The following is an 18,715-nucleotide window of genomic DNA, read 5'->3' on the forward strand; positions in this document are numbered from 1 at the left end:
ACTTGTTTAAAAGGATATTGGGATGAGGATAGGTGATTGTGAGTGGGATATTTGTTATACTGATTGTATTGGGAAGGGTGATGATAGGGTGATGGGTTGTATATATGACTAAGATACTGTATGGTATATGAGGGTTTTTTCTTTTCTCTTTCTTTTTTGTATGACTTTGTAAATATTTGATTAGTGTATAAATGTAAATAATTTGGTGTACATATAACTGCTGGTGTACATATGGTGTACATATAGCGGCTAAATTTGTATATGGTAATTACAAGCAGTTGAATAAGGGGTGGGAATTAATAAGCTTTGGCTTCTTTCTGTTCCTTTTCGGACACATACGATTTCATTTATTTACAGATATTGTTTATGACACTATATAAATATTCTTGTTTTGTTTTTTTGTATGCTTTTTCACAGTTGCTTTCTATTCTGTTCGAAATAAATAATAAAAATAAATAAAATAAAAAAATGTTGGCTGCTTTCCCGAGGCAGCGTGAAGTGAAGACAGAGTCAGTGTTGGGGAGTGTGGTCTGCGTGATGGACTGGGCTACACACACAACTCTCTGCAATGTCTTGCCGTCTTGGGCAGAGCTGTTGAACTTGGCACCGGGGAGGTTGTACTGGTGTGGGGGTCGGTGAGAGAGAGAACGTGGGCAGTGGGAATGGTGAGGTTTGAAGATGACCTTGTTCAGCAGGACCTCTTGTGTGTTCTTGCAAAACCTGTCAATAATCATCGATCATTGCTCTCAGTGTTTGCACTTGAAGGTCTAAACTTCCAAAAATATTAATGACGAGAGGAGAAGCTGCAACGTCAAATGTCACGTCTGACATCTCTCCCCGAACTGCTCCGTGTAGTGTGACTCTCCCATCTACATCTCTCCCCGAACTGCTCCATGTAGTGTGACTCTCACATCTACAGCTCTGTACTGCTCCGTGTAGCCTGACTCTCCCATCTACATCTCCTGGCATGGCAACATGTCTGCGGTCAGAGTGAACTTGTTTCGTGGCGCTGGGCATTCGCCACAACTGACGTCAGAATCTTTTGTTTAAGAAGGAACAGCAGGTGCTGGAAAATCGAAGGTAGACAAAAGTGCTGGAGAAACTCAGCGGGTGCAGCAGCATCTATGGAGCGAAGGAAATAGGCAACGTTTCGGGCCCGAAACGTTGCCTATTTCCTTCGCTCCATAGATGCTGCCGCACCTGCTGAGTTTCTCCAGCACTTTTGTCTACCCTCAGAATCCTTTGGGCAGGAAGGGCCAGCAGATGCTAGTTTACACCAAACATAGACACAAAATGCTGGAGTAACTCAGCGGGGCAGGCAGCATCTATGGAGAAAATGAATGGGTGACGTTTCAGGTTGAGACCCTTCTTCAGACTGAGAGTCAGGGGAGTGGGATGGGTGAGGTGTGAATGAGAGATCAGAGGGGATGAAGTTCAAGTGTAGAATGGTTCCTTGTTAGCTAGGGGAAGGTGACAAAGACAAACAAAGTAAAATTTAATTAGGTGGACAGTCAATCTAGTTGGGGAACTAGAAAGGGGGAGGGATGGTGAGAGAGAGAAATACCGCTGGATTGTTAGCTACCCAAGCAAAATATGAGGTGCTGTTCCTCCAATTTTCACTAAACCTCACACAATATTTTGTCTTCCTTATTGAAATCAGAATTTGAACTGGATTTTTACCAGAGAAAAATGTAAGAATTTGTTTGAAGGGTCCAGACCCTAAACATCACTTATGATCCATGTTCTCCAGAGATGTTGCCTGACCTGCAGTTACAATACAATACAATACGGTTTTATTCATCACATTGCACATAAAGTGCAAGTGAAATGAATTTGTCAGCAGCGGTAGAATGATAAAGAACACACAATACACAATAAATTTTTTTTAACACAAACATCCACCGCAGCATTCATCACTGTGGTGGAAGGCACAAAATTTGGCCAGTCCTCCTCTATTTCCCCCCGTGGTTGGGACCAGAGTCCAGAGTCGGCTCTTCCCCACCGGAGACCGCGGCTTTAGGTTGGTGTAGGCCGCAGGCCGGCGGTCGTAGATTTAAAGTCCCCGCCTCAGCCAGAAGCACCACAGACCGCAGGGCCGGCGGTCGAAGCTCCCCTCCAGGGGTGATGGTAAGTCCACGCCGGTTCCGCGGTAGAAGTTGGCTGCGGGCCGGCGGTGGAAGCTCCTTCTTCCCCCGGGTCCCCCGCGAGGGATCCCGGACTGCAGACGCCGCGCCAGCTGGAACTGTGCAGACCGCGCGCGGCTTCAGGCTGCCCCGGGCCAGTGAAACGGAGCGCTCCCCTCCAGCGAGCCCCAGCGAGGGCTCACCCGCTCCACGCCGAGAGTCCACACTGCACCCGCCGCTGAAGCCCCGGGCGTTTCTCCGGGAAAGGCCGCCCCGATCCTCGTTGTTAGGCCACGGGGGAGGTGACCTGGAAAAAGTCGCCTCTCCGTGGAGGAGGCGACCGAAACGGTTTCCCCCTCATCCCCCCCCACACCACCCTCCAAGAAATACAAAATACATACTTTAAAACATACTTAAAAAAACAAAAAAAGTTGAAAAAAACGGACACGCTGCTGACAGGGCGCCGCCACCGATCGCCCCCACCGATTACTCCAGCACTGCCACAGTCACAGAGTGATACAGTGTGGAAACAGGCCCTTCGGCCCAACTCTCCCACACTGGCCAACGAGGTCCCTGCTACCCTGCTTCCACTTGCCTGCGCTTGGTCCATATCCCTCCAAACCTGTCCTATCCATGTACCTGTTTAATTGTTTCTTAAACGATGGGATAGTCCCAGCCTCAACTACCTCCTCTGGCAGCTTGTTCCATACACCCACCACCCTCTGTGTGGAAAAAGTTACTCCTCGGATTCCTATTCCTATCTTTCACCTTGAACCTATGTCCTCTGGTCATCGATTCCCCTACTCTGGGTAAAAAACTACTAAAAGGTGCATCTACTCGATGAATTCCTCTCATGATTTTATACATCTCTATAAGATCTCCCCCTCATCCTCTTGCGCTCCTTGGAATAGGGACCCAGCCTACTCAACCTCTCCCTATAGCTCACACCCTCTAGTCCTGGCAACATCCTCGTAAATCTTTTCTGAACCCATTCAAGCTTGACAATATCTTTCCTATAACATGGTGCCCAGAACTGAACACAATATTCTAAATGCGGTCTCACCAACACCTTATACAACTGCAACATGACCTCACAACTTCTATACTCAATACTCTTGACTGATGAAGGCCAAAGTGCCAAAAGCCTCTTTGACCACCTTATCTACCTGCAACTCGACCTTCAAGGAACCACGCACCTGTACTCCTAGATCCCTCTGCTCTACAACACTACCCAGAGGCCTACCATTTACTGTGTAGGTCCTGCCCTTGTTAGATGTCCCAAAATGCAACACCTCGCACTTCTCTGTATTAAATGCCATCAACCATCCTTCCGCCCACCTGGCCAATCGATCCAGATCCTGTTGCAATCGTCTTTTTATTTATGTAAACCAGCTTCTGCAGTTCCTTGTGTCTGTAAAAATGTGTGTATAATTTGAACAATTGGTAAAACCCATAATGTGGTGTATGTTTAGGGATGATCTATGTTGCCTCTACTAATACAAATATTCATTACAAGGCTGTCTTTTGCTAAGCACCAGCCTCTGCTATTTCTAGGTTTGATGTTTCCAACATTCTGCTAAATGCTTTTCAATTATACCTGTTCTCTAAAACGCTTTCATCTATTTCCCTCCCTCTGGCTTTGCCTTTCACTCCTCTTTCAAGCCTCCCCTTATCAACACCACTTAGTCACCATCATCTCTAGCCTTTGTCCATCCATCTGCCAATCAAACCTCCCTTTAGACTTTAGAGGTACAGTGTGGAAACAGGCCCTTCAGCCCACCGAGTCCGTGCCGACCAGCGATCACCCCGTACACTCGCACCATCCTACGCACTAGGGACAATTTACAATTAACAGACGCTAATTAACCTACAAACCTGCACGTCTTTGGAGTGGGGAAGCAAACCTGGGCACCCGGAGAAAACCCACGTGGTCACGGGGAGAACGTACAAACTCCGTACAGAAAGCACCCGTTGTTAGTATTGAACCCAGGTCTGTGGCGCTGTGAGGAGGCAACTCTATCACTACACCACCGTGCTGGATCCCTCGTCTGTCTCCCCTCTCCTGTATCCACCTATCACTTGCCAGGCTTTCTCCCACCCCCCCTCTATTTCTTCTCCAGTTTTCTCCCCCTATTCCATCAGTCTGGAGAAGGGCCGTGACCCGAAACGTCGCCTGTCCCTGTTCTCCGCAGATGCTGCCTGAACACTCTGTGGTTTGCTGGTGACTGGTGGTGCTGGGAGTGGGGGTACAGTTGCAGGGTGGTGTTCAGTGTGTTTCCGCTGACTCTGTTTCTGTGTTTAGGTCCCGTATCACCACCGAGCGGGGACGATGTACCTCGGCGAGGAGCAGGCGACCGAGGACGCCACAGTGGCCAGGAAACTGCGGGAGGCGGGAGCGGTGATCATCGGTGTGTCCAACATGCACGAGCTTGGACTGGGGGTGACGGGCTGCAACGTCAACAGGTGACCCCGACATTATCAATCGCTTCACCCGTTGGATGATCATGGTTTAAATCCATAAACAGGGGACACATGAGTTACAATTCCACACAGGCTGCTGAGTAGATCCTACATGGATTTCTGCAAGACAGTAGAAAGAGGAAAATGTGCAAATAAACCAGACGTCTGAGCAAAATACAATTAGAAATGAGTTCCTCACTGGTGGCCTTGGGTTGCACGGTGGCGCAAGATACAAGAGTCAATTTATTTGTCATTTGGATCCCTTGAGGTCCAAACGAAATGACGTTTCTGCAGCCATACATTACAAACAAATAGACCCAAGACACAACATAATTTACATAAACACCCATCACATTGCTGTGATGGAAGGCCAAAAAACTTATCTCTCCACTCCCACCCCCCCCCCCCCGATGTCAGATGTCAAAGTCAAAGCCCCCGGCTGGCGATGGCGATTGTCCCGCGGCCATTAAAGCCACGCCGGTTGATGCAAGGTCGCACACCGGGGTCTTGGTGTTAGACCCCCGGCATGCTCTCGCAGAGTCCCGCGGCCATTCCAAGCGGTGATGTCAGGCCCCGCACCAGGAGCTCTTCGACCCCGCAACTCGGGCGGGAGAAGTCGCCGTTGCGGGAGCCCAGAAAAGCGGTCTCCCTCCAGGGACCCGCGGGCTCCCAGTGCCGCCGTCCGCCAGACCCGCAGTTGCAGCCTCCGAATCTCCGGAGGTCGGGCCGCAGCAGCGCTCCACCACCGCTCCACCCGCTCTGGACTCGGCCAGCTCCGCGACGGTGAAGCGCAGCGGTAGATTTGCTGCCTTGCAACACTTACAGCCCAGGTTCGATCCCCGCTATGGGTGCTGTCTGTACAGAGTTTGTACATTCTCCCCGTGACTGCGTGGGTTCATTCCAAGATCTTCAGTTTCCGCCCACACTCCAAAGACGTACAGGTTGGCAGGTTAATTGGCTTGGTATGTGTGTAATCTATAGTGTTAATATGCGGGGATTGCTGGTCGGTGCGGACTCGGTGGGCCGAAGGGCCTGTTTCCGCGCTGTATCTCAAAACTAGACTAAACTAATGCAAGAGGTGGTCTGCGGTGTTCCTTTGCTGAGGTAGGATTGGGGTTGTGCAGAAACAAGGAACTGCAGATGCTGCTTTACACGATGTACGCAGGAACAAAGTGCTAGAATAACTCAGCGGGCCGGGCAGCACATCTGGAGAAGGGTTCAACCATAAACATCACCTATTCCTTGCCTCCAAAGATGCTGCCTGAACCACTGAGTTACTCCAGCATTTTGTGTCTCTCTTCCATGTAAACCATCATCTGCAGTTCCTTCCTACACGGTGCTGGAGTAACTCAACGGGGTCAGACATCTTCTCCAGAGAGCATGGATAGCTGACATTCTGGGTTGGTCTGAAGAAGGGTCTCAACCCAAAACGTTACCTATCCATGTTATCTAGCATTTTTGTGTGATATCCAGTCAGAGGAAAGACCATACATGATTACAATTAAGCAGTCTGCAGTGTACAGTCACAGTTAAAGAATCTGCTGCAAGCTAGAGTCCAGAAAAGGTCCGATTAAAGACAGTTCAAAGGTCTCCTATGAGGTAGCTAGTAGCTCAGGAACGTTCTCAGTTGCCTGATAACATAGCAACATAGAAACATAGAAAATAGGTGCAGGAGGAGGCCATTCGGCCCTTCAAGCCAGCACCGCCATTCATTGTGATCATGGCTGATCGTCCCCAATCAATAACCCGTGCCTGCTTTCACCCCATATCCCTTGATTCTACTAGCCCCAAGAGCTCTATCTAACTCTCTCTTTTGGCCTCCACTGCCCTCTGTGGCAGGGAATTCCACAAATTCACAACTCTCTGGGTGAAAAGTTTTTTTTCTCACCTCAGTCTTAAATGGCCTCCCCTTTATTCTAAGACTGCAAACCCTGGTTCTGGACTCGCCCAACATTGGGAACATTTTTCCTGCATCTAGCTTGTCCAGTCCTTTTATAATTTTATATGTTTCTATAAGGTCCCCCTCATCCTTCTAAACACCAGTGAATACAAGCCTAGTCTTTTCAATCCTTCCTCATATGACAGCCCCGCCATCCCAGGGATCAATCTCGTGAACCTACACTGCACAGCTGGGAAGAAACTCCCTGAATCTGGAGGTGCACGTTAAGCTGTTTATGGGCCTGGCCACCTAATTTAATTAATACTTTGCTTTTAAACGTTAGTACCTTTCTGTAAGGTTTAATAATTTTAAAACAGTTGAAAATCTTACAGAAATATGAAAACGCTTAGCACCACAAAAAAGCTCTGGCTCTGTGCCTCTATGTCCAAGCCCAGCAAGAAGTAGACGTACATGGTAAATGGTAGGGAATTGAAGAATACAGTTGAACAGAGGGATCTGGGTATAACCGTGCATAGTTCCTTGAAGGTGGAATCTCATATAGATAGGGTGGTAAAGAAAGCTTTTGGTATGCTAGCCTTTATAAATCAGAGCATTGAGTATAGAAGCTGGGATGTAATGTTAAAATTGTACAAGGCATTGGTGAGACCAAATCTGGAGTATGGGGTACAATTTTGGTCGCCAAATTATAGGAAGGATGTCAACAAAATAGAGAGAGTACAGAGGAGATTTACTAGAATGTTGCCTGGGTTTCAACAACTAAGTTACAGAGATAGGTTGAATAAGTTAGGTCTTTATTCTCTGGAGCGCAGAAGGTTAAGGGGGGACCTGATAGAGGTCTTTAAAATGATGAGAGGGATAGACAGAGTTGATGTGGACAAGCTTTTCCCTTTGAGAATAGGGAAGATTCAAACAAGGGGACATGACTTCAGAATTAAGGGACAGAAGTTTAGGGGTAATATGAGGGGGAACTTCTTTACGCAGAGAGTGGTGGCGGTGTGGAATGAGCTCCCAGTGGAAGTGGTGGAGGCAGGTTCATTGGTATCATTTAAAAATAAATTGGATAGGCATATGGATGAGAAGGGAATGGAGGGTTATGGTACGAGTGCAGGCAGGTGGGACTAAGGGGAAAAAAAAATTGTTTGGCATGGACTTGTAGGGCCGAGATGGCCTGTTTCCGTGCTGTAATTGTTATATGGTTATATGGTTAAGTGCGTTTGACAGCACTGGGCCTGTACTCACTGGAGTTTAGAAGGTTGAGGGGGGACCTCATTGAAACTTACCGAATAGTGAAAGGCTTGGATAGAGTGGATGTGGAGAGGATGTCTAGGACCAGAAGTCATAGCCTCAGAATTAAAGGGCGCTCTTTTAGAAAGGAGGTGAGGACGAACTGAGTAGTTAATCTGTGGAACTCATTGCCACAGAGAGCTGTGGAGGCCAAGCCTGTGGATATTTTCAAGGCAGAGATAGACTGATTCTTGATTAGAATGGGTATCAAGGTTTATGGGGTGAAGCCAGGAAAATGGGGTTAGGAGGCAGAGATCAGTGGGCTCGATGGGGCGAATGGCCTAATTCTACTACTCATCCACTGACAGACACACTGACACAGGGGGGGGGGGGGGGGGAACCACTGTGCAATTTACCATGGTATTGACATGAAGTGTGCTTGTATTGTTTGTGACTCCAGGTATCACGGCGTTTGCCGGAACCCCTACAACCCTCAGCACTTCCCCGGAGGAAGCTCCAGCGGCTCTGGAGCGGCCGTGGCAGCAGGTGGGTTCAGCCAGCGTACGCACGCACGCCTGCCGCCAATCTGTGGTAGAACAGTGGGGGTAGAGCTGCTGCCACACAGCGCCAGAGACCCGGGTTCCATCCTGACCTCGGCTGCTGTCTGTGTGGAGTTAGCGCGTTCTCCACGTGACCACGTGGGTTTCCTCCGGGTGTTCCGGTTCCCACATCCCAAAGATGTGTAGGTGGGTTAATTGGCCCTCTGTAAATTGCCCCCCAGTGTGCAAGGAGTGGATGAGAAAGTGCGATAACAGAACTAGTGTGAACAAGTCATCGACATGGATTTGGTGGGCCGAAGGGCCTGTTTCATGCTGTATCTCTAAACAGAAGGATTGTCCTGAGAGGCAACATAGACCCGATGTGCTGAAGGACCTCTTGTTTTGTGAGGTAAAATGGAAATTGCATGAAAGATAATGTGAATTATCTTCTCAAAGCAAAAAAATCTTCATATTTTGTACTTTAATTTTTTACAACAGAGGCTGTTTAAAAAACTTTATCTGTGTACATGATTCGTCAGAGTCATAGAGCACGGATACAAGGCCTATAACCCAACTCGTCCATGCTGCCCAACATGCCCCATCTACAGTAGTCCCATTTCCCCACGTTGGGATATATCCCTCCGAACTTTTCCTATCCATTAGTTGCCTTTGGGTTCAGTTTCTGGCTTTGTCGATGATATCTGGTCACTTTTTTATACCTTGGACTAACCTTTGGTCTACAAGTTACATGATTGCCGCTCCTGTGTTCTGCTTTATTCGTAACTGTCACTGTATGTCATGTTGTTACTTGTGGGTGGAGCACCAAGGCAAATTCCTTGTATGTGAATACTTGCCCAATAAACATACTTACTTTAGTGGACCGGTTTTGGACTCTGTACATTAATGTTTGTTACTTGAATGCATAAGAGACAAGTTCACCAATCTAAATGCAAACCCTGCTGCCTTTCACTGTGGAGTCGGCCGGTGTTAACGTTATTAATTTTCTTCCAAAGGTCTTTGTCCGTTGGCGATTGGGAGTGATGGTGGAGGTTCTGTGAGAATTCCGGCTTCGTTTTGCGGAATGGTTGGCCTAAAAGGTATTATTGTTGTGATAGGAATGTAAGATTAGGGTGACACAGCAGTAGAGTTGCTGCCTTCCAGCGTCAGAGACCCGGCTATAATCCTGGCCACGGATGCTGTCGGTACAGAGTTTGTACGTTCTCCCTGTGACCACGTGCATTTCCTCCGGGTGCTCCAGTTACCTCCCACACTCCAGAGGCGTAGAGGTTTGTAGGTTGTAGAAATTGCATTGTTCTGTTGAAGGGTACACACAACATAGAAACATAGAAAATAGGTGCAGGAGTAGGCCATTCGGCCCTTCGAGCCTGCACCGCCATTCAATATGATCATGGCTGATAATCCAACTCAGTATCCTGTCCTGCCTTCTCTCCATACCCCCTGATCCCTTTAGCCACAAGGGCCACATCTAACTCCCTCTTAAATATAGCCAATGAACTGGCCTCAACTACCTTCTGTGGCAGAGAATTCCAGAGATTCGCCACTCGCTGTGTGAAAATATTTTTCCTCATCTCGGTCCTAAAAGATTTCCCCCTTATCCTTAAACTGTGACCCCTTGTTCTGGACTTCCCCAACATCGGGAACAATCTTCCTGCATCTAGCCTGTCCAACCCCTTAAGAATTTTGTAAGTTTCTATAAGATCCCCCCTCAGTCTCCTAAATTCTAGCGAGTACAAGCTGAGTCTACCCAGTCTTTCTTCATATGAAAGTCCTGCCATCCCAGGAATCAGTCTGGTGAACCTTCTCTGTACTCCCTCTATGGCAAGAATGTCTTTCCTCAGATTAGGAGACCAAAACTGTACGCAATACTCCAGGTGTGGTCTCACCAAGACCCTGTACAACTGCAGTAGAACCTCCCTGCTCCTATACTCAAATCCTTTTGCTATGAACCTATACTCAAATCTTTTTGCTATGAACACTCTTGACTTGAGGGTGGCAAACAAACGAAAGCTTTGTATGTATCTCTGTATACATGATGGGAGTACCTACATCCTGGCGGGCAGGTTCGCTAATGGGTTTAAACTAGATTGGCACGGGGGTGGGATCTCATACAGGACAGAGGCAGGTGAGAGGTTAGAGGTTGGTATGGAGGGTGGTGTGGGAAAGGTTAGTGGACAGAATAGACAGGAGAAAGGCGGAGAGCAAGGAAGGATGGTTTAAGCTGCACATATTTTAATGCAAGGGGCCTAACGGGTAAGGCAGATGAGCTTAGCGCATGGATACGTATGAGCGACTGGGACGTTGTAGCCATGACTAAAACCTGGTTAAGGTAGGGGCAGGACTGGCAGCTCAATGTTCTATGGTACAGGAGCTTCAGGAGAGACAGGGGCGAGGGAAGAAGAGGAGGGGGAAGTTGCAGTGTTGGTTAAGGTGGATGTCACGGCTGTGGTCAGAGGTGACATTATGGACCGTTCGTCTAGTGAGGCTATATGGGTGGAGCTGAGGAACAAGAAAGGGATGATCACCTTGTTGAGGGTGTACTATAGACCTGCGAATAGTTAACGGGAATTAGAAGAACAACTGTGCCGGGAGATTGCAGACAAGGTTGGTGTAGTAGGGGATTTTAACTTTCCCAATATTGACTGGGAAAATCACACGTGAAGGGTTTAGATGGGGTGCAATTCCTCAAAAGTGTTCAGGAGAGTTTTCTCCAGCAATATGTAGAGGCCCCCACATGTGAGAGGGCAACACTGGATCTAGTATTGGGAAATTGGGAAGGGCAAGTTAATAAAGTGGGTGTGGAGGAGCCTTTTGGGACCAGTGACCACAGTTCGATTAGGTTTAAGATAGTTATGGATAAGGACAGAGAGGGTCCACGTGTTAAAATGCTCAACTGGGGTAAGGCCAACTTTGAGGGTATGAGAGAAGGTCTCGCTCAAGTTGACTGGAGCAGGTTATTTGAGGGGAAAGGAACATCAGCCAAGTGGGATGTTTTTAAAAGTGTACTGAAGAAAGCTCAGGATATGTACATCCCCGTTAGAGTGAAGGGCAAAGCGGGCAAACGTAAGGAAGCTTGGCTGATGAGGGAAATTGAGAGTTCAAGAAGGAACTGCAGATGCTGGAAGATCGAAGGTACACAATATTGCTGGAGAAACTCAGCGGGTGCAGCAGCATCTATGGAGCAAAGGAAATAGGCGACGTTTCGGGCCAAAACCCTTCTTCAGACTGATGGGGGGTGGGGGGGAGAAGGAAGGAAAAAGGGAGGAGGAGCCCGAGGGCGGGGGGATGGGAGGAGACAGCTCGAGCGTTAAGGAAGGGGAGGAGACAGCAAGGGCTAGCAAAATTGGGAGAATTCAACGTTCATGCCATCAGGACGCAAGCAACCCAGGCGGAATATGAAGTGCTGTTCCTCCAATTTCCGGTGTTGCTCACTCTGGCAATGGAGGAGACCCAGGACAGAGAGGTCGGATTGAGAATGGGAGGGGGAGTTGAAGTGCTGAGCCACCGGGAGTTCAGGTAGGTTATTGCGGACTGAGTGGAGGTGTTCGGCGATCGCCCAACCTCCGCTTAGTCTCCCCGATGTAAATCAGCTGACATCTAGAGCAGCGGATGCAGTAGATGAGGTTGGAGGAGATACAGGTGAACCTTTGTCGCACCTGGAACGACTGCTTGGGACCTTGAATGGAGTCGAGGGGGGAGGTGAAGGGACAGGTGTTGCATTTCTTGCGGTTGCAACGGAAAGTGCCCGGGGAGGGGGTGGTACGGGAGGGAAGGGAAGAATTGACAAGGGAGTTGCGGAGGGAGCGGTCTTTGCGGAAGGCAGACATAGGGGGAGATGGGAAGATGTGGCGAGTGGTGGGGTCACGTTGGAGGTGGCGGAAATGGCGGAGGATTATTTGTTGTATTTGCCGGCTGGTGGGGTGAAAGGTGAGGACTCTGCCCTTGTTGCGAGTGCGGGGATGGGGAGAGAGAGCCATGTTGCGGGGTATGGATGAGACCCTGGTGCGAGCCTCATCTATGGTGGCGGAGGGGAATCCCCGTTCCCTGAAGAATGAGGACATTTCCGATGCCCTGGTGTGGAATGTCTCATCCTGGGAACAGATGCGGCGTAGACGGAGGAATTGGGAGTAGGGGATGGAGTCTTTACAGGGGGCAGGGTGGGAAGACGTGTAGTCCAGATAGCCATGTGAGTCAGTGGGTTTGTAGTGTATGTCGGTCAGAAGTCTGTCCCCTGCGATGGAGATGGTGAGGTCAAGGAATGGTAGGGAAGTGTCGGAAATGGTCCAGGTGTATTGGAGTGCCGGATGGAAGTTGGTGGTGAAGTGGATGAAGTCAGTCAGTTGTGTGTAGGTGCAGGAGATGGCCCCAAAGCAGTCGTCACATTGGAGGGAATTTGAGACATTAGGCAAAAACAAGAAGGATGCATGGGACAGTTATAGGCAGCTGGGATCAAGTGCATCCCTGGAGGAGTTTCGGGAACTAAGGAACAAACTAACAAAGGAAATTACATGGGCATAAAGGGGCCAGGAGATAGCTCTGGCGGGTAGCATTATGGACAATCCCAAGAGATTTTATAAATACATAAGGAGGGAAAGGGTAATTAGAGAGAGAGTGGGACCTCTCAGGAGTCAAAGCGGTCACCTCTGTGTGGAGCCATCGGAAATGGGCAAGGTCCTCAATGAATATTTCCCCTCTGTATTTGTTGAGGTGAAAGACAGTAGGACGGAGGAACTTGGGGCAGTCAATGGAAGTATCTTGAGAACAGTCAGTGTTACTGTCGAAGAGCTGCTGAAGGTACAATCGTGTATGAAGGTAGACAAATCTCCAGGGTCTGATCAGATATATCTGAGGACATTGTGGGAAACTAGAGAGGAAATTGCAGGAGCCCTGGTTGAAATTTACGAGTCATCCTTAAATAAAGGAGAGGTGCCGGAAGACTGGAGGGTGGCAAATGTTGTGCATCTATTCAAGAAGGGCTGTAGGGAAAATGCTGGGAACTATAGGCTGGTGAGTTTAACATCTGTAGTTGGTAAGTTACTGGAGAGTATTCTGAGGGATAGGTTATACAGGCATTTGGATTGGCAAGGGCTGATTAGGGACAGTTAGCATGGTTTTGTACATGGGAGGTCGTGTCTCACAAATCTGATTGGGTTTTTTTGAAGCCGTGACCAAAAAGGTTGAAGAGGGCAGAGCTGTAGATGTTGTGTACATGGACCTCAGCAAAGTATTCAACAAGGAAATCAATCAGATTTGTGAAACACGCCCTCCCACGTACAAAACCATGCTGACTGCCCCCGCGTGAAGGAGCTGATGTTCATATCAAATCAAACCATACTGTCGATGAGTACAAGTACAACAGGTAGTGCAAAGAGAAAAGTGCCAGTGTCGAATATAATGTCAGAGCATTCCAGCATAAGAGTTCCAGGAGAAAAGTTCAATGCCCATGATTAGGTAGATTGGAAGACCCTGCCTTATCAAGGGAGCTGAGGAACAATGTACCTGTATTTGAGAAGGAATTTACATTCTTTCTATGCTTGATTGGAATGTATAATTATAAATCCTTTGCCAGCGAGCATACATACAATGTCAATTCCTTCAAATGAGTATCGGTAGAAATGAAAACTCAGGTAGGAAGATGATGTGTTAAGGGCCTGTTCCACTGTACGAGGTAATTTAAGAGTTCTCCCGAGTTTCACCTGATTCAAACTCGGAGAATTACGGTAATAGCCGCTCGTAGGTACTCGGGGCTCTTGTGGACATTTTTTAACATGTTGAAAAAACGTCACGAGCTTACCGCGTTTCCCGAGTACCTGCCGTTAGCGTTACGAACCGCTAATAGACGTCCCGAGCTCCGACGTACCCGCTACGTACATTCTACATACTCACCACGAGGTTGATTTTTTTTTAAACTAGGGAGAGCTCTTGGGTAAACTCGTATAGTGGGACAGGCCCTTTAGTGCTCAGCTGGTCTTGTGTTCCTTGGGTTTCTAATATGGGTGAGTTTTCCATGGAACCAAGGAATGGGATGTATTCCTTTATGTGGCTGTCGGGTAACTTTCATGAGTTCTGAGCCAGGCTATGGGATACAAATGTATCTAATGGAAACAAACTCTATTCAGTAACCATTTAAACTGTAACAGAGTTACGTGGATGAGACTTCGAGTACATGGCATCCCATCCTCTGACCACAGGCACAAATGGGGATTGAAACTGGGCTATGAGTGGGTCTAAGCATTGAGTAAAGGGCCCGTCCCACTGTACGAAGTAATTCAAGAGTTCTCCCGAGTTTTCCCCTGATTCGAACTCGGAGAATGCCCGTAGCGGGTCTGTAGGAGTTCGTGGATGTCTCGTGGCGGCTCGTACAAGTAAAAAGTTACAATTTTTTTCATCACAAGTATTTTTTTACTCGTGGACATTTTTCACAGTGTTGAAAAAACGTCACGGGTTTACCGGATTTCCCAAGTACCTACCGTTGCTCGTACGAGCCACTACGAGACATCCACAAACTCCTACGGACATTCTCCGAGTTCGAATCGGGGGAAAACTCGGAAGAACTCTTGAATTACCTCGTACAGTGGGACAGGCCCTTAAGAAAGAACAACAGATGCTGCTATAAAACTAAGGTCGACACAAAATGCTGGAGAAACTTAGCGGGTGAGGCAGCATCTCTGGAGAGAAGGAATGGGCGAACGTCGCCTCATCTGCTTAGTTACTCCAACATTTTGTGGCCACCTGGGTCTAAGCAATCGTCTCCGTCTCACCTGGAAGGACTGTCGGGGTCCTTGGATACAGGTGAGGGGCAGGTGTTGCATCTCCTGTGGTTGCAGGGGAAAGTACCTGGGGAGGGGGTGGATTGGGTGGGAAGGGACGAGTGAATCAAGGAGTTGTGGAGGGAGCGGCCCTTGAGGAAGGCTAAAAGGGGTGGGGATGGGAAGATGTGAGGAGTGGTGCTGATGGGATGAAGGGCCAGTCACATCTTCCCATCCCCACCCCCTTGCGAAAGTGTGATTTTAAACTATCGTTACTAAATTTATGGTTTTAGTGGGCGGCACAGTGGCACAGCGGGTAGAGCTGGAGTCCCCAGTTCAATCCTGACCTAGGGTGCTGTTTGTGTGGAGTTTTCACGTTCTCCCTGTGAGTGTTATGGGTTTCCTCTCGCATCCCAAAGACGTGCGGGTTTGTGGGTTAATTGGCCGTCTGTAAATTGCCCCTGGTGTGTAGGGAGTGGATGAGAAAGTGGGATAACATAGAACTAGTGTGAACGGGTGATCGATGGTCGGTGTGGGCCGAAGGGCCTGTTTCCGTGCTGTATCTCTAAACTTAACTAAGTGCCTAGGCTACTATTCCAATAGTTTCACTATTGTATATCTAGAGAAAAAACTTTTTCACCCAGAGAGTTGGGAATTTGTGGAATTCCCTGCCACAGAGGGCAGTGGAGGCCAAATCATTAGATGGGTTTAAGAGAGAGTTAGATAGAGCTCTAGGGGCTAGTGGAGTCAAGGGATATGGGGAGAAGGCAGGCACGGGTTATTGATTGGGGACGATCAGCCATGATCACAATGAATGGCGGTGCTGGCTCGAAGGGCCGAATGGTCTCCTCCTGCACCTATTTTATATGTTTCTATGTTAGTGTTACTCGGTATTCAACAGAGTGAACTATTTCAGCAGCAGAATAAAATGTACTTTAAATACAAAGTAACAACTTGTGGGGGAAATACCACATGCTTGTTATCTGATCGTCTACAATGTTTTACTTCAGAAAGAATTGCTTGTCAGAGGTTGGGGATTTATCTGAGATGGGATCTACTGTAGATGGAACATAAAGTACACCTTTCATGCTGTGGCTGATCTGGGTTAGTGTTTAGTTTTGCTGCACTCCTGGAGGGAATTGTTCTCATCCAACACTTTCTCTTTACAAAGTGAACCTTGCATTTTTCTTGCTTCCTGCAACGTTTAGAGCTTTTTTTTGCTTTGGCCTCACTATCATGTTGACATCCGAATTTTCAAATAACAAAATTACAATTTTATGATGTCATAAAAAGGAACCGCAGATGCAGGTTTAGACCAAAGATAGACACAGAGTGCTGGAGTAACTCAGCAAGTCAGGCAGCATCTCTGGAGAAAATGGATAAGCGACCTTTTGGATCGGGAACCTTCTTCAGACTCTGATGAAATAAAAATATTAATGGATTAATTTTTCTTTTCAGGTACATTTGGTCGAATCAGTTGCTACGGAGCAATTCCTCTTTCCTACTCCAACGTCAGTTTGGGTAAGGTGAAACATTTTAGATTCATCTACAGTTCTCTGCCTTTCCTTTCAGTCCCAGAGGAATGTACGCATGTGTCATACATTTAATAAAATGAGGTATTACCTTTAAAGAACTGAACCGGGCTGCACAGTGGCACAGCTGTACAGATTCAGATTCAATTTTAATTGTCATTGTCAGTGTACAGTACAGAGACAACAAAATGCATTTAGCATCTCCCTTGAAGAGCGACATAGCAAACGATTTGAATAAAAAAATAATAAATGTAAGTGGGGGGGGGTGGTGATTGGCAGTCACCGAGGTACGTTGTTGAGTAGAGTGACAGCCGCCGGAAAGAAGCTGTTCCTCGACCTGCTGGTTCGGCAACGGAGAGACCTGTAGCGCCTCCCGGATGGTAGGAGGATAAACAGTCCATGGTTGGGGTGAGAGCAGTCCTTGGCGATGCTGAGCACCCTCCGCAGACAGCGCTTGCTTTGGACAGACTCAATGGAGGGGAGCGTGGAACCGGTGATGCGTTGGGCAATTTTCACCACCCTCTGCAATGCCTTCCGGTCGGAGACAGAGCAGATGCCATACCATACTGTGATGCAGTTGGTAAGGATGCTCTCGATGGTGCAGCGGTAGAAGTTCACCAGGATCTGAGGAGACGGATGGACCTTCTTCAGTCTCCTCAGGAAGAAGAGACGCTGATGAGCCTTCTTGATCAGAGTAGAGGTATTGTGGGTCCAAGAGAGGTCATCGGAGATGTTGACTCCCAGGAACCTGAAGCTAGAAACACGTTCCACCTCCGTCCCGTTAATGTGGATGGGGGTGTGCGTGCCGCCTCTGGACTTCCTGAAGTCTACAATGAGCTCCTTGGTCTTCTTGGAGTTAAGGGCCAGGTTGTTGTCAGCGCGCCATGCTGCTAAGTGCTGGACCTCCTCCCTGTAGGCCAGCTCATCGTTGTTGCTGATGAGGCCAATCACCGTTGTATCATCTGCATACTTGATGATGGTGTTAGTACCATGTACAGGTGTGCAGTCATAGGTGAAGAGGGAGTTGCTGCCTTACAGTTGCTGCCATACAGTTGCCAGAGACCTGGGTTCGATCCTGACTACGGGTGCTGTCTATGGAGTTTGTACGTTCTCCCTGTGACCGGGTAGGTTTTCTCCGGATGCTCCTGTTTCCTCCCACATTCTAAAATTGGCTTCTATAAAATGCCCCTAGTTTGTAGGGAGTGGATGAGAAAGTCAGATAACATAGAACTATTGTGAATGGGTGATCGATGGGCTGAAGGGCCTGTTTCTATGCTGTAACTAAACTAAAGTGTAAGGTTGGATGTTTTTGCCTGTCCAATTATCTGTCCATCTCTGTATCTATAGATTGATTCTTTAACCAGAATTCCGTCTCAGAGACGAGATGAAAAATTGACTTTAAAAACAAAATTGTAACTGAGAGACCAATAGTTAACTGTCAGTGAGGCTGCTGGAGGTTTTATTGTCACGTGTGCAAACACCCACAGGGATGTAATTTTGTTACATACAGCCCAGTAGAGTATTGCCGTACCCAAATAAAAATCCTCCATTAGCAAGTGTACAGAAATAGTCTACTGAGCCTGCATAGAAACATAGAAACATAGAAATTAGGTGCAGGAGTAAGCCATTCGGCCCTTCGAGCCTGCACCGCCATTCAATATGATCATGGCTGATCATCCAACTCAGTATCCCGTACCTGCCTTCTCTCCATATCCTCTGATCCCCTTAGCCACAAGGGCCACATCTAACTCCCTCTTAAATATAGCCAATGAACTGGCCTCGACTACCCTCTGCGGCAGAGAGTTCCAGAGATTCACCACTCTGTGTGAAAAAGTTCTTCTCATCTTGGTTTTAAAGGATTTCCCCCTTATCCTTAAGCTGTGTCCCCTTGTCCTGGACTTCCCCAACATCGGGAGCAATCTTCCTGCATCTAGCCTGTCCAACCCCTTAAGAATTTTGTACGTTTCTATAAGATCCCCTCTCAATCTCCTAAATTCTAGAGAGTATAAACCAAGTCTATCCAGTCTGCATGCAAGAGACGCCGTGTCTTGGCGCCAATTACAAAGTCCAGTCCACGAGTTAGTCCCTCTGAGCGGTGCCCAGTCGAGGCGAGCCCCAGGCTGCTGCGGGGCCTAGCAAGGGAGGCATTGTCCCCATGCTGTATCTCTGA

At 48.0% G+C, this 18,715-nt stretch overlaps 1 protein-coding gene across 2 annotated transcripts in view; it reads left to right on the forward strand.

Moving 5' to 3' along the window:
- LOC129702528 (uncharacterized) overlaps positions 1-18,715 on the forward strand; it is a 73,752-nt gene that overhangs the window by 30,130 nt on the left and 24,907 nt on the right. For both annotated transcript variants that reach the window (XR_008724396.1, XM_055644273.1), the window contains exons 8-11: positions 4,426-4,586; positions 8,168-8,253; positions 9,260-9,343; positions 16,472-16,534. Coding sequence is in view for 1 of the 2 variants with exons in the window: in XM_055644273.1 (XP_055500248.1) it covers positions 4,426-4,586; positions 8,168-8,253; positions 9,260-9,343; positions 16,472-16,534 (394 nt within the window). In the remaining variant the exon portion in view is untranslated. The remainder of the gene's footprint in view (positions 1-4,425; positions 4,587-8,167; positions 8,254-9,259; positions 9,344-16,471; positions 16,535-18,715) is intronic.

The sequence above is a fragment of the Leucoraja erinacea genome, chromosome 13 (assembly GCF_028641065.1).
Source record: "Leucoraja erinacea ecotype New England chromosome 13, Leri_hhj_1, whole genome shotgun sequence".
NCBI lineage: Eukaryota > Metazoa > Chordata > Chondrichthyes > Rajiformes > Rajidae > Leucoraja > Leucoraja erinaceus.